Below are 13,226 nucleotides of genomic sequence, written 5' to 3' on the forward strand. Positions count from 1 at the left end.
GCGCGCCGAGGGGCGGGGCCCGGCGGCAGTTGCTGTCGAGCCCGGGAGGTCGAGAAGGCTGTGGTTGTCTCGGCCGTCGCATCCCGCAGGGAGTCTAGTCACCGCCGCCTGTCCCGCAAGCCCGCCCGTCACCCACAGGCTCGTGTGTACGCTGCCGACCTTGCCAGTCGCTCACCGTTCGTCGTGTGAACCGCGCCTCCTGCATCATGTGCGGTAAGGGGGCCGCGGGCGGGGGGCGTGTTGCGAGGCGGTGCCGGGGTGTGCTGTGGACGTCGCCAAGGCCGGAGGCGCGGGCTGGAGCGGGAGTGTGGAGCGTGCGAGGTCTGGGTGATGGGTGGGGGGCGTCCCGCCGTGGCTGCGGGTGCTGGGGCCAGGGGCCGGCCTCTGCGAGCCGGAGGGGGTGTAGTGGACCTAAGCGGGCACCTGAGAGGAGGGCGGGCCCTAGAGGGGATCTGGGGGGCCGAAGGCGGCGGCCTTGCGGGGAGAGAACCACGAGGGAAGAGAAATGTCTGTATTGGAAAAAGAGAGAGGGCTGAGGGAACTGCGGTGTGGAGGGGAGTGTCCTCAAATGAGTCCACCAGGTGAGTGAGCAACCTGTGGAACATTAGGTGAGGTCTCTCTGAACTGAACTTGCCTTCTCCTGGGATTTACCTTTTTGAAAATACTGATTTTTTGTTGCTTTCTTTTGGGCAGGCCCATTAGAAAACAGAACTATAGCTAGAGATACGACGATGGCATTACACATGGGCTTACTTCCTGCCACCCCCTGTCTCAACAGAAACCATTGCTAATCAATAAGTTGGCGAAGGGGCTTAGACTTGACCTTTGGTGGGAGATGTCCGGAAGTGACCGTGGTCATAGATCATACATCGTTTCTCACTTGCGTGTGCACTCGTTTAGAACACTTAACCTGTGAAAAATATTTGTCTGCATTTAACACGTTTTACCTAAAACAGTTAAAATGTAAAGTCGGAACCTTTTATTCCATATTTTGAGATTTAGTCGTTTTAATATTACCTAAAAGTGTTAAAAGGGGTTGTCGTCAGAATTATATCTGAAATGACTGATATGCTCTAAAATTGGTATTAACTTGGTCGTTGTCAGTAAAAAGAATCGTATTCTTACCGTTCTTATTGAAATTTACAATTGATCTTAACCGTGGAAGAAAGAACACTTTTTTCAGGGAAGTATGATTGTAATAGAGCTCTCTGGGAAACTTACTCTTTTAGGCTTTTGCAAGAAGAACCCAGCAGGAGTGGCTTGTCTCACTGGTGTATATTTTTCCTGTATTTAACTTTATGCTAATTTCAGCTTCTGAAAATGAGGAGTCCGTTTAAATTTAGAATAGATTAAAAAAAACCAGAAACACCTATAAATAGCTTGCTGAAATTATTAGAGCAGAGCTGACTTTGGAATCAGTTATACTATTGCTGTGTCTAGTTAGAGTGATTTTCCAAAACACTGAATTTAGTTTGGAGCTGTGAAGTAGTGAATTTTGCAAACTGGATAATCCCCAGTGTGCTTCATTTGGTAATTAACTGTTCCTGGATGATGAGGTGTGCGCCTAGTCAAGTACATAGCTTTCTGTTTGCAGGTCATTTCTTCATCTTGTTCCAGGAAAAAAGGGAGTCAAAGAACAATAAAACAACAAATCAGATCTGGTTTAGAAAAGGTTCAGATAAGGGTGAGGCTTTTAGGGTGAGACTGGCTATTGGGAGTTTTCACATAGCCGACATCCCCATTCCACAGAGTTTTTTACTGCTGAGGAAACAGGTTATAACCAATAAATAAAGAACCAGTATTTGAGGCATTTCTAAGGTCCTGTTTTTAACCCAGACCAGAGTTTTGCATGATTCCAGGAATAGGGTCCAGAATTTATTTCCTTTCTAATGTAAATTCTGAAAATTAACTGTTAAGACAAGTTTGTCTTTATTTTCCTCCCACATCTTAATTGTTGAAATAAAATTTCTAGGCAGAGAAGTTGACTGGGAATGAGATTAGACGGGAAAATTTAGAGGTTTACCTTCTGATCACTTGCTGCCTGTTCAAGTTTTTATAAAAGATTATTTGGTTTCAACATTGCAAAATGTCGAAGCAGAAGAATGAGGGCTGTATATTCTGTGATCTGCTTTTTCCAATTAGATATAATGATAAAACTGTTATAATTTGCCAGTTGTATTGGGATGATAGTAAGTGTTAATCAGGAAAAAAAAAAGATTCTATGGTCAGGTAAATTTGGGGAGCAACAGATTAAACAGTGTTGAACTGGCTTTTTTCATTGGAGAACTTCTTGAGACCTTTAATGTGCTAATAAATGTTGTGAATTACCCAGAGAAGAATAGTGAGTCTATTTTCCGAATTTATTTTACCTTCCTCTTATTCTTGGTTCTTTTGGAATACCATTTCCCCCCCTTTTTTTTTTTTTGAGGAAGATTAGCCCTGAGCTAATTGCTGCCAATCCTCCTCTTTTTGCTGAGGAAGACTGGCCCTGAGCTAAGATCCGTGCCCATCTTCCTCTGCTTTATTCATGGGACACCTACCACAGCATGGCTTTTGCCAATCGGTGCCATGTCTGCACCTGGGATCTGAACCGGCAAACCCCAGGCTTCGGAGAACTGGAATGTGCAAACTTAACTACTGCACTACCGGGCCGGCCCCCAACAGTTTGTCCTTTTTTATCTGTTTTACTTTTGGCTTTGGTGAGAGAGTGTCAAGTCACTTAAGCTACCCACAGCTTTTAACAGATTTTGCTGTTTTTATAAATGTGGGGTTATACGCTTCTGATCTGATGGTGTATATAAATGGATTTTTAGTAAATGAGGTCATATTTAAAAGCAGTAAGGGAGCTCGCAATTTAGAAGTAGCCTGAAATTAATCCTTAAAAAGTTTTTTTGTAATTATACTGTCTAATGGCTTTGTGGGTCATTGAGGGATGCTAAGACTGGCTGCTAGGATAAATCATAAAACCAGTACTATTACCATATCCTTAGAAATCATACTGGATATAAGGTAGTTGTGAAAGAAAATAATTAATTGCTTAATAAGCATTTCCTCAATTGTGTTCCCTGGGAAGGGAGAAGTTAATAAGTGCTGGTAATGAGCAGTAGACGGTAGGGAAGAGTTTTAAAACATAGAAGTTCGGGAAATTCCGCTTTTGGAGATTCACAGTTAGCAAGATTAAAGGTTCTAGGAAGTTCTACAAATAAACTTTTTATTTAACCCAGTATTTCTTAGATCTTTAATTGTGGAAACTTTCTTTCCCCTCATCCCTATTTAGCATCCTGAAAAATAGTGTTCTCTTTCTGTGGTTTGGGAATTTTTTTTTTTTTTTTTGCTGAGGAAGATTCACCCTGAGCTAACATCCATTGCCAATCTTCCTCTTTTTGCTTGAGGAAGATTCACCCTGAGCTAAGATCTGTGCCAGTCTTCCTCTATTTTGTATGTGGGTCACCACCACAGCATGGCCACTGCCAAGTGGTGTAGGTCTGTGCTTGGGAGCTGAACCTGGGCCGCCGAAGTGGAGCATGCTGAACTTAATTGCTAGGCCATAGGCTGGCCCCTGGTTTGGGAATTTTTTTTTTTTTAAGATTTTATTTTTCCTTTTTCTCCCCAAAGCCCTCTGGTACATAGTTGTATATTTTTAGTTGTGGGTCCTTCCAGTGGTGGCTTGTAGGACGCTGCTTCAGCATGGCTTGATGAGTGGTGCCACATCTGCCGCCAGGATCCGAACTGGTGAAACCCTGGGCTGCTAAAGTGGAGCGCGCAAACTTAACCACTTGGCCACGGGGCTGGCCCCTGGTTTGGGAATTTTTGACTGTACATTTCAGGTATCTAGAAAGCGTTAGAAGATATTTGAAGTGGTGTCTTTATACTTAGCACTGTGCCCTTTGGAGAGATGACTGAAACAAAGGAATCTCCTTGAAGGAATTGCTGTCTGGATGGAGGAAACAGTGAATACATATGCAGCAGGTGTGGGTGATAATACACAGTCTTTGTTCATTGCCATGTTAGAGACCACAAGTGGAATGAATAGAAATCCAGAGACTGGTTAGGTCAGGAACGTTCTGATGATAGGGCAGGACTTTTATGTTGAGGAATAGTGCTAGCTGATAGAGAACTAGTGCACTGTGAGAAATGTCATTGATGGCATATGTTATCCAACATCACCCAACAGTACATGGGGTCGGAAATAAATTGAGAACTACTGCCAGCAAGTTTGAAAGAAGAAATAGAAGTGCCTGGAAAAGAGGCCAAAAAACAGTGGTTAGAGGCAGTACAGTTCCAAAGTAGTATATTGCCTTGGGCAGAACCTGCAAAAGTGGAGAAAGATCATTCATGTTTAATATGGCAGAGAGAAGTTAAGTGCATTTGGCGATAAAGAAATCATTAGAAAGGTTGCATATTTGAAGACAGAAGGACCTGAGTTTGTGTTGAGGAGGAGGGCAAGTATAACACAAAGGGAGAGAGTATTGTGGAACTGGGGTCCCTGATCAGAGTTGAAAAGTTGAGTTCTAGAGCTGTGGTTCCTGACCTGTAAGCTGTGAAGTTACTTAGGATGTACTTTGGTTGATTCATACTCTAAACATTGTCTGTAAATTGAACAAAACTTGTTCTGGACACTGGATAATAAAAATTCAACCCCCTATTGTGTAGGATCCTCAAAATATTTCATTGTTAACAAAGTTCTGTATTCACAAAGTTGAGGAATCACTTGTCAAGAGTTACAAACAGAAGAGGCTGGTTCAGGGAGTAGTATGTGGAATATTTCTCTATTTTGAGCTTATAAGGAAGGATAAGAGGGTATACAAGGTATTTTAATATTAAGATGAAGCCTTCACTTCTGTAAAGTGAGAATCTATGAAAAATGAGAAAGAGGCTGGGAAGAGAGAAATGAAGATTTGAGAGTAGTCTAGATTCTAGACTTTAGAATAGTATCTGGGGAGGTTTGACAGTTAGACAAGCAATGATTAACAGGATTGGTCAGCAGTTGGGAGGGCCCATATGAAAGTGGACCTGAAATGGGTGGACTTCACTGTAGGGGGCTGCTCAGGGATACAGGAGTAAGAGCATAATTGTCAGGGTACTGAAAAATTGTGGTCTGGTGTGATTGATCAGAGAGAAGTGGGAGAGATGGAATGTGTGAGGGTTTGTAAGCAAGAAGTGCATGCTTTTTCTCAGGAAAGATGATGACATAGGTAGACTGTGAGAGAGTGTGTAATTAGAGTTGTCAGAGTTTAAACAGTGCTTCAAGTTCCAAAATGTTAAATGTGCAAGAGAGAAGTGTTATGGAGCTCCTTCCAGTGGCAACACATACTTACAGCAAAGTAGGGGACACTTGAGCCAGCATTTTTTTTTTTTTGAGGAAGATTAGCCCTGAGCTAACTGCTCCCAATCCTCCTCTTTTTTCTGAGGAAGGCTGGCCCTGAGCTAACATCCGTGCCCATCTTCCTCTACTTTATGTGTGGGATGCCTACCACAGCACAGCTTGCCAAGCGGTGCCATGTCTGCACCTGGGATCTGAACTGGCGAACCCTGGGCTACCGAAGCAGATTGTGCACACTTAACCGCTGCGCCACCGGGCCGGCCCCTTAGCCAGCATTTTGTAAATAGGAAAAAGATTTTAAACAAAAAATGCACAAATTGAAATTTCTCATGGTGTCACTCCATATGATTTTTTCTTTGTGTTTTTAGGAGTGTAGAAAATTTATCTTAATTAATATTTCATCTTTTAAAGGAATCTTATCTGTAGAATGTGCCTCTACAATTATAATATTGACTATGTTTTATGACAAATATCTAGTTTATGTATATAAGTTTAATTGCAGCATTGTTTGTAATTACAAAGAGGTAGAAAAACCTCAGTCAATAGGGGAATGGTTAGGTAAAATATGATAACTCTATTGTGGACTAGTATGCAGCCATTAAATAGAATAGGGTACATGTGTTATACTGACAGAAAGATGTCAGACATCTTAAGTAAGTGAAAAAATTACAGAACAATGTGTATAGTGTCTAATAAATGTATATTATGTGTTTAAAAAATACCCTAAAATCATATACATCTAGGTCCATATATGTAGAAAAATTCATGGCTGAAGGATTGGGACAATGTGTATGGGATTAATGGTGGTTGTCTCCCTGTGTGGAGGTAGAACGAGGAGATTTTCACGATTCATTCTGTAGCGTTTGTGTAATTTGAATTTTTAATGATGATAGTTAATTCATTTGTAACTTGTGTTATAAGAAAAATTTTTAAAATGAAACTTAAGTGGGATTGTGGATGGATTTTGATTCAAAAAATATGTAATTTAGAGAATGAATTTTAATAACACTGATGAATTGCACTGTCTAGGGTCTCAATATATTGAGTTTGTCATGTGAAAAAATATGTAAAATTTCTTATTCATAAGGACATAAATTCAACCAGGAATAGGAAATTTAATGATTTGATTAGTCAGCTAAATTGCATTCACTTTTCATTTCAATAAGATTTAATAGTCTTTACTTAGACCTAGATTGGTTTCAACTACGTGTCAAGTCTGTAGTCCAGGTTGTATCTGAGTATTTTAAGGTGTTCCTAAGTGCATTTATGTCATTGAATTTTAAGTTGCCTTTTTCTGAGAAAGGTGCTTGTAGGTGCAAGCATCTGCTTCGGTTAGGGAGATATTTATTCCAAGTACATTCCATTAATAAGAAAACTTACACTATGGAAGCACATGCCATTTTGGGAGTAGAAAATCTCCTCTGCTCCATGCTTTGTGCTCTTGGAGCAGTTACTGAAGAGTGGTGGAGTTGACTTTTAGGCTTCTGTAGTTACGTTAAGCAGAACTGTTTATTGGGAGGTTTGATAAGACAAGTAGAAGACCTGAAATAGGGGTCAATCTAGTGATGTTTGTTGAATAAGCACCATTTTGAGTTATGAATACCTCCCTCTTAATCATCTCCTCCATGCCTCATTGGCTGGTCATTTGCCATTGTTTTTCCAGCTACCCCAAGATCACAGATAATTCACTAATCCCAGCAGGTGGGCTGTCTTGGGCCAGCAGTGCTGTCAAGGGGTTGGTCTGTAAAATTGATAGATTCAACCTCTCTATCTCCCACTTTCCTAACCGGGGAAATTAGGTTAATCCTCTTTCTTCCTTCTCTCAGCATTATTACTTTGATCTTAGAAAATTTCTCTTACATGTGTCATTGTATTTTCCTTTCAGTTCCTGCTTAGTTATGTAAGGAGAAATATTGCTCCTACTTCTTCCTCTATTCCTACTCTTCTCATTTTCTTTGTTCTCATAGTGAACCAAAAAAGGACAGTAATGATTATTGGTAATCATTACTTCCTCTCTCAAGGAAAAGGCAGGTTTTGCATTGGAATTTGATATATGGTATTTCATTGAATCAAAGATGAAACTGTTTGGGAAATGCACCATTATTATATGGACCACAAAGAAAGAAAATATGAATGTCTTAAAAATCAATGCTATCAATATCTAAAGCCCTAGAAAGTATTCTGAAGATGCTTTCAGAATATCATAGGCTAAGTTGTCTGATTGTCTTTACCTTAAACCAGTGATGAATCTTAGCATCACTAGTAGTAGGGACCAACAGAAAATATAAAATACGTACTTGTGAATCATTCTTGCTCCCTATTTTTAACCTAACTCAATCAAGCCTTTAGATCTATCTTCCAGTTTACAGGAAGTACAAGGAATAGAGGAACTGGTTAAATCACACCATGTGGAAATAATTAGACACAGCTAGAAGGTGAGACATTCAAAAAGACAATTGGCCCCAGCTTGTCAATAAGTCAGTGTCTTGGGGAAAACAGGGCAGTTGGGGAGACCATTCTGGATTCAAAGAGACTTATGAGACATAACAATCAAATGTGAGGTATGATCTTTTATTATATCCTAGAGTGAACAAATCAGCTGTAAAAGACATTTTCTTGATAATAGGGAAAATTTGAATATGAACATTGTATTAGGCAGTATTAGAGCATGATCTTAGGTGCAATAATATGGTTTTGTAGAAAAATGTCCTCATATTTTATCTGTTACTTGGCTTTTAATTCATAACAATATATTCTGAAAACAATAAGACCCTTCACCAGGTTTCCAGTTTTAATTTGGTAGATACGATGATACACAGAACAAAATCATGTAAATGTTGTAACAAAGAAATGAGGCTCAGGAGAGAAGTGCAGACTGTAGAGGTATTGAAGTGTCAAAATCATCAGGAATGTCTCTAAAGCAATCAGAAAAGAATCCTCAGAAATCATAAACATCAAGTTGGAGGGGATGGTGAATGTCCTCAAATGTCAGAGGTGGGAAATATGTGGGCCTTGTGCTATCAATCCCCACGTAATAAATGTCCCAAAGCATTCATGGCTTTCCTTCCTGTTTAGAAAACGGGGCCACTGAATCCTTTTCAACGGTGTTCTCTACAGCCACTACCAGTTAGTGACTTGTTGGCACTTGCGTGAAACCTATTCTTCCATCTCTCAGTAAAACCTGGTCATTTCACAGAAGGGGAAGCTGAGGCAGGGTGGTATAGTGGAAAGCCTTGGGGACACACATGAATTAAAAGAATTCGCAGCATTTCTTCAATGCGAGAGTACTTTTTTATGAGCTGACAAATGTTTAGTGTTAATTTTATTAGTTTATAAAATAGTTACAATTTTGTAATTTTGTTTGGAGGTAAGTCATGGCTTAGAAGATTCCTCTCTATATGAACTTGTGCTCAGGATCTCAAGATTCACACAGTGAACCAATGTAAACCAAGGAGATTGATGTTAGAAATAATATCAAAGTTGAATGCCAAGTTACATGTATTGAAAACAGTGAATTTAATATTGCATCACTCTGAATTTCCTTTTAAAAAATGTATTGGGTCTATAGCTTGTCTTAAAAACAGTTGGTTTTGTGTCAGCATTTAAGTTTTTTAAATTGGTATTTGATTTTTATATTTAATCTTTAATTCCCCAAACGTATTACTTTTACCATCAGAATTAACGTTTCTTTAAAAAAAGAAGATTTTGTAATGAATTTTTCTGGATGGTACTGCATTATTGGGATTTGGCGGCTCTGGACTTCCTCTTCAAAGCTTTCCAGAGTGCCTCAGCCTGCAAACAATCCTCGACAGTGTAATATGTTTTATTAGTTAATGACCTTCCAATGAGCTAGGTCGTGTCCTCCTTTAGCAGATTATTTAGCTGATGGCTAGTCACAGGTGGTGGAGAGTAGACTAGTTGAGAATCGGTATTCTTTAGCACATTTATATTAAAGTGTTATTTTTGGAAAAGATTTATATTTTATGTACTGTCCTTTTATGATCTGATAAAAATACTTATTTGGGACTGATTGATAAAGATTAAATGTACGCAGAAAACTAAGATCAGTGACCCATGGGGGAAAAAGTGTAGAACACAGAAAAGTTTGATTACAGTTGGATTATTGGTTTAGTTTCTTCATATTACAAATAGTTTATGAAGGAACAGCAGTAAAAACAAAAACCCCAGACCTCAGGCAGGATTGTGGTTTTGTGAAAGTGAGATACTTGTACAATACAATAACTTAAAAAATCTTTACAACTGTAAGGTTTATTTTTTTGGAATATGAATGAAATATAGGATTTCTGTAAGTCTTTGGGAATGTTCAAAAAATTGTTTCAGGTTGTTTGGGGTTTTAGTTTTAAAATATATATATATATATGTATTTTTGAAGAGCATGATAGTTTATTTCAAAAAAACTTGCACCGTACTGATCATGGTGGTCGGCATACACGTTATGATGGCTTTTTTGTTGGATATTAGAAGTGTGCTATTTTTATATGCTGAAATGTTTTGATAGGACCAAGCTCTTTGTAGAAATAAAGAGACCTTTTCAAATGGAAATGAAGGCTAGTCATTCTGAAGTTCTACCCCACAGAATTAATTTAATCCCCTTATGAATCAGTGGCATTATAGTATAATATAGTAAGAAAAGGGAAGGTTCTTTGATAAATAAGCAACTTGAACTTATACTTTCTTTCTTTTGATCTTCAGTTTTTCTGTATGTAAGCTATCCACCCTGGCCAAAGCACAACCATGGAAGCCCTTGGATGATTTCCGTGCTGCTGTTCCCAAAATGTGGATTTCCTTTGTCTGGGTCCCACTGCCTCTTTCTTTCCCACTCGGTTCACACTGTACTAGTCCTTTTATTTCTAGTTTTGCTTTTCCAAGTGATTGCTTCTTTTCTATGATTTCACGAGTTGTTAACATGTCTTATAGTTGTCTTTTGCTAGTATCTGTGAACAAGTGATCCAAGCCAGTTTCTCTTAAGATGATTATATATATTTTTTAGTTCATTTTCACCTATTAGACTACTTTGGTTGTAAGTATTTTCAACATCACTGATACTTAGAAGTTATTTATTCTAAATGTTATTGACAACATGGTCATTTGAAGTTGAAAAATTATTCCATCTATATAGTTTTATAGGGCCCTATGTTGCTTAAAATACTTATTTCACAAAATGTTTTCCTTTAAACATATGCACAGTATTTAGGGCATAAACCAAAAATTTGTTGTTTGGTTAGTTTTTAGAAATTAGATTTCACTTGACAAAATGGCAATGAGGGAAGATTAATGACCAGCCTTATAAGCTTATTTGAAAAAGCTCTAAACGTTTATTTTGACGTATTTATTTCAATCTTTTATACTTATGAGAAATTCCCTTTTGAAAACGTTTCACTGCCTTTAAACAATTTAAAGTGAGGATTTCTTTGTTTTTTAAAGATGGACTCTAGCTTTTCATTTTTGCACATCTTATCCTTAATTATGCAAATGAGAATTTTGTCATGCTTATATTAATTTTGATTGTTTAGACAGAATTTTCTATTAAATAATTTGTTTCTTTGCAGGTATATTTGCATACTTAAACTACCATGTTCCTCGCACAAGACGAGAAATCTTGGAGACCCTAATCAAAGGCCTTCAGAGACTGGAGTACAGAGGATATGATTCTGCTGGTATTTCCTTTTAAATAAATTTAAATTCTTTTAAATAAATTTAAAAAATATTATAGTTTTGCATGATTCTTGAGTCTAAATAGAGAGGTTTTTTTAATTTGTTTTAGGTGACTAGATTCTTTAGTAATGTCTGTTGGGTTGTTTCAGGTAAATCTAAAATCTGAAGAATTTTTTAGAATTAATTTTTTTTGGGGTAACTGGTTTATAACATTATGTAAATTTCAGGTGTGCCTCATTGTATTTTGATTTCTGTGTAGATTACGTCATGTTCACACCCAAAGACTAATTACCATCCTTCACCATACACATGCGCCCTGACCCCTTTCACCCTCCTCCCTTTCCCCCTCCCCTCTGGTAACCACCAATCTAATTTGAAGAATTTTTATATTTTATCATGTATAAAGGGTTTGTTCATGTAATTTCAAAAGTATTAGCATTTATGTAGAGTATTGCTTCTTACGGGTATCTTCTTTTGTTAACAATGTTACCATAAAAACATAAATCACATGAGGCATTTTCATGGTAGAACAAAGTTCTTGAAGGCTTTCCTCTATAAATTATCTTTTTTCTTTCCTGTAACTTTAATTTCTTTGTCTCTAAGGATTCTGTGATTTGGCATATAAACTTGCTTAAGATTCTTCTATCTTAAATAAATGACAAAGCAAATAAAAATAACTTTTTGTCAATCTTAGGTTCTACTCTTGCTCCTTCCCTTAACTGTGTCAGGGGTCTCCAAGACCACCCTCAGATTCAGTGATTTCCTAGGAGGATTCAGCATCTAGTTGTACTCACGGCTATGATTTATTACAACCAAAGAATACAATGCAAAAATCGGCAAAGGGAAAAGTTGCACAGAGTGAAGTCTGGAGGAAACCAGGCACAGGCTTCTAAGATTTCTCTCCCGGTGAAGTCACACAGGATGTGCTTAATTTCCCCAGGGAGTTGTGATAACGTGTGAAATGTATACCAGGGAAGCTCATTAGTAATTCAGTGCCCAGAGCTTTTATTGGGGGCTATTTACATAGACACCCTCTGCCTGACGTACCAGGATTCTAGACTCCTAAAAGGGAAGCAGATGTTCAACATAAGCCACATTGTTTGCATCAACAGTTCAGGTGCTGTGAGCCACTTGTAATCAGTTGGAGCAGTGGGAACCCTCCTGAAATCCAAGTTCCCAGGTGCCAGCCAAGGGCCAACTTTACAGGCAGGCCTTTCTAAGGATAGTAGTGTCAGACCTGCCGTGTTAACTCTTTTCTGTACACTTACCATTGCGAGATGCAATGGGCATTTATCTTTCATGACTTTCTTTAGATAATGGAAAGTCAGTTCCTCAACCCCTTTGTTCTTAAAATTCTCTCCTGCCTTAGCTTCTCTGATAACACATCTTCCTCATTCTCTTCCTAACACACTGATTATTTATTTTCTCTCTGCTTTGGGGGCTCCTTTCCTTCTACTTATTACGTAAATATTTATGTTCTTCAAGATACTTTCCTAGGCCCACTTTCCTTCTTATTTTGTATTTTCATGGGTGAGCTCTGACTTCATCAACCTCCTATATGTTGATGACTTACAGTTCAGATGTATTTCCCAAGCTGTAGATGTGTATTTCCACCTGCATCCTAGAAAGTTCTCCCTGGATAAATTTCTCCCTGGGTAAATTTCTCCACGATATTGTAAACTTTGCATGTTCAGAATTGAACTGAGTACATTCCAGTTCTCACTTCACTATCTACTCTATTCTTTCTGTGTTCCTTTTATCAACAGTCATTCAACAAGTCCTTTGACCCTAGGAGTATCTCAGACTTCTGCTTTCTCATCTTACTCGCAGTCAGTTTTACGTCTTAATAGCACTTATCTCTGTCTTCATTACCATTCTTTACTTCAGACCCTCCTCATTTGTGCTTTGCTATGACTATAACTTCTGATGGCTGATTTCTTCTTCTTTCTCCTCCTCCAGTCTATCCTCTACACTGTTTCCAAAGAGAGTTTTCTACATGTTTTTGCCATGTGATTTCTCTACTTAAAACTACTCAGTGCTTTTTCCAGTACCTTCAGGATAGCTTTTTCAAATTTCTTAGGAGCTTTAGATTCTCAAGAGATGTGTTCCCTGACATTCCCTCTTAATCTCCCTTCTGAGGTGGGTGTATATCTTCTACGTTTCTCCATTGTTCTTCAGCTGCAGCCTGTAGTACGTTTATTATAACCTAATCCACACTGTACTATAA

General features: G+C 38.4%; 1 protein-coding gene across 2 annotated transcripts in view; it reads left to right on the plus strand.

The window, feature by feature from the left end:
- GFPT1 (glutamine--fructose-6-phosphate transaminase 1) overlaps nucleotides 1-13,226 on the plus strand; it is a 57,493-nt gene continuing 44,267 nt past the window's right edge. For both annotated transcript variants that reach the window (XM_070512009.1, XM_014836734.3), the window contains exons 1-2: nucleotides 1-213; nucleotides 10,894-11,001. In XM_070512009.1, the coding sequence (XP_070368110.1) occupies nucleotides 207-213; nucleotides 10,894-11,001 (115 nt within the window). In that variant the 5' untranslated portion in view covers nucleotides 1-206. The remainder of the gene's footprint in view (nucleotides 214-10,893; nucleotides 11,002-13,226) is intronic.

This window comes from Equus asinus, chromosome 6 (genome assembly GCF_041296235.1).
Source record: "Equus asinus isolate D_3611 breed Donkey chromosome 6, EquAss-T2T_v2, whole genome shotgun sequence".
Lineage (NCBI taxonomy): Eukaryota > Metazoa > Chordata > Mammalia > Perissodactyla > Equidae > Equus > Equus asinus.